We start from the raw sequence: 2,095 nt of genomic DNA, 5'->3' as shown, positions 1-2,095 counted from the left end.
GTCCAAATGTTTTGGACATCCCGTGCAACCTTGTTGGAAATGCCATCCGACCGAGGACAATACACATTGCTTCGTCACGCAAAGCACGGCTCCGGTTTTCGGTTACCACCACCGCTGGTAGGCCGAGGTAGTAGCCGAGTTTGCGGATGCCCACGACGTCAAAGCGGTAGTCGAGCACTGCGTTAGCATCCGTCATATCGTCCAGGTTGAAACGGACTTCGGGGATCAGTGGCCGTTCGACGTGTTGTGTGGCCAGCAGGGCAAGGACGAATTGGCGTTGACGCATGGTCTTAGCCAGCGACAGAAGCATGGCGCCGTCTGTCTGCGTGATTGGCATGAGTCGTCGTCCTTCGGTGGCGATGGTGAGATCACAGTGTATCCGGAATAACTTACCGGATGAATGTATGGATGGTGACTGGAATTGTGCTAAATCAAATATATTATATTCCAGACCGTATCCATAAGGCGGTTGTTGTCAAAAATGTGCGGAATGGATGCGGTCTGGAAAAGTTGCTAAACCTCTCTATTAATATATCGACTTCAATGGATTGGCTTGAATAAAGTATACTGTCGGAACTACTTCAGTTTCTGCCCCTTCATGCTCGGTCACCACATTTGGCTTTAAACGTTCAGAGCGTCTACCTTAGGGCGCCGTTCACATGTCTTCGGGGACGTGCTTCGGCTTCGCGTGACTGCTCTTAGTCTCGCAGTTGTATGTAACTGGAACTAAAGTTAACTTTTTCCCGCACTGCGCCAACACAAACAACCAAATGGGGGAGCATCGCCTCCCGTCCACCATACAAATATCAAGATATTTGAATTTGACGTGATATAAATCGAATTTGCACCACGCACGTCAGGCTGCAAGCTAAGCATTTCTATTGGCTATAATGTGCAAAATCACAAAGGTGGTCAAACTCCATCCAGCCACGACAATTGGAGATAGAAATGCCATGCGACTGATGGAACTTGTTTCAGAAACGTGATGTGGTGAAGTACAGTATATATACCGGTATGTATGTCGTTGAAATGACAAGTCGGTATGTGTTTAGTAGTATGCTATGTGAATACTCTGAGTTTACAGTACTGATAATTTGGCAGTACATACTAACATAAACATCCACAGCACAGTTTTACGCTATTAATCTGCCCAGCTTGCAATTGACATTGTGAAACCAAACTGTAGAAACCATGTCATGGTCGTCTTGACTCCGAATTGAGATTTATATAACGCACTGTCCAGACCGTATGCAAGCTGGCGTGTTCGTGGTCGCAACGTTAGTACATCGAGCTCGATGTGTTGGGATACCGGTAAGTTAACTTCATTTTCAACAATACTGCAACCACATTTGAGTATTGCAGGAAAGCGCATAACGTTAGCCTGTAATGGGGTCGCCTTGTTATGTCTCGGACGCGCTACATGATAGGCGTCAATTATCCCAACAGCCATGACCACCTCTATCTCGGCCAATACTGGTCCAAATTCACTCATTCTTCGACGTACTCAGAGGTGGGACCAGTACCGTACATGCATTCGTGGCCTCGTCATCTCTCGGATGCGCTACATGACAGGCGTCAATTATCCGAACAGCCATGACCACCTCAATCTCGGCCAATACTGGTCCAAATTCACTCATTCTTTGCCTGGCCCCACCGCTGAGTGATGTACTCAGAGGTGGGGCCAGTACCGTACATGCATTCGTCGCCTTGTTATGTCTCGGACGCGCTACATGATAGGCGTCAATTATCCCAACAGCCATGACCACCTCTATCTCGGCCAATACTGGTCCAAATTCACTCATTCTTCGACGTACTCAGAGGTGGGACCAGTACCGTACATGCATTCGTGGCCTCGTCATCTCTCGGATGCGCTACATGACAGGCGTCAATTATCCGAACAGCCATGACCACCTCAATCTCGGCCAATACTGGTCTAAATTCACTCATTCTTTGCCTGGCCCCACCGCTGAGTGATGTACTCAGAGGTGGGGCCAGTACCGTACATGCATTCGTCGCCTTGTTATGTCTCAGACGCGCTACATGATAGACGTCAATTATCCCAACAGCCATGACCACCTCTATCTCGGCCAATACT

The 2,095-nt window shown here is 48.2% G+C and overlaps 1 protein-coding gene across 1 annotated transcript; it reads right to left on the bottom strand.

Moving 5' to 3' along the window:
* Positions 1-106: 106 nt before the first annotated feature.
* Positions 107-337, bottom strand: H257_11941 (hypothetical protein; the record flags this gene model as incomplete). The annotated part of the gene is made up of 1 exon (XM_009839022.1): positions 107-337. A coding segment is annotated over one exon (231 nt), but the record flags the coding sequence as incomplete, so codon positions are not given.
* Positions 338-2,095: the final 1,758 nt, after the last annotated feature.

Source organism: Aphanomyces astaci (assembly GCF_000520075.1).
Source record: "Aphanomyces astaci strain APO3 unplaced genomic scaffold supercont1.37, whole genome shotgun sequence".
NCBI lineage: Eukaryota > Oomycota > Saprolegniomycetes > Saprolegniales > Verrucalvaceae > Aphanomyces > Aphanomyces astaci.
Note: the sequence above shows the minus strand (reverse complement) of the source record. Positions and strands in the feature narration are given on the sequence as shown.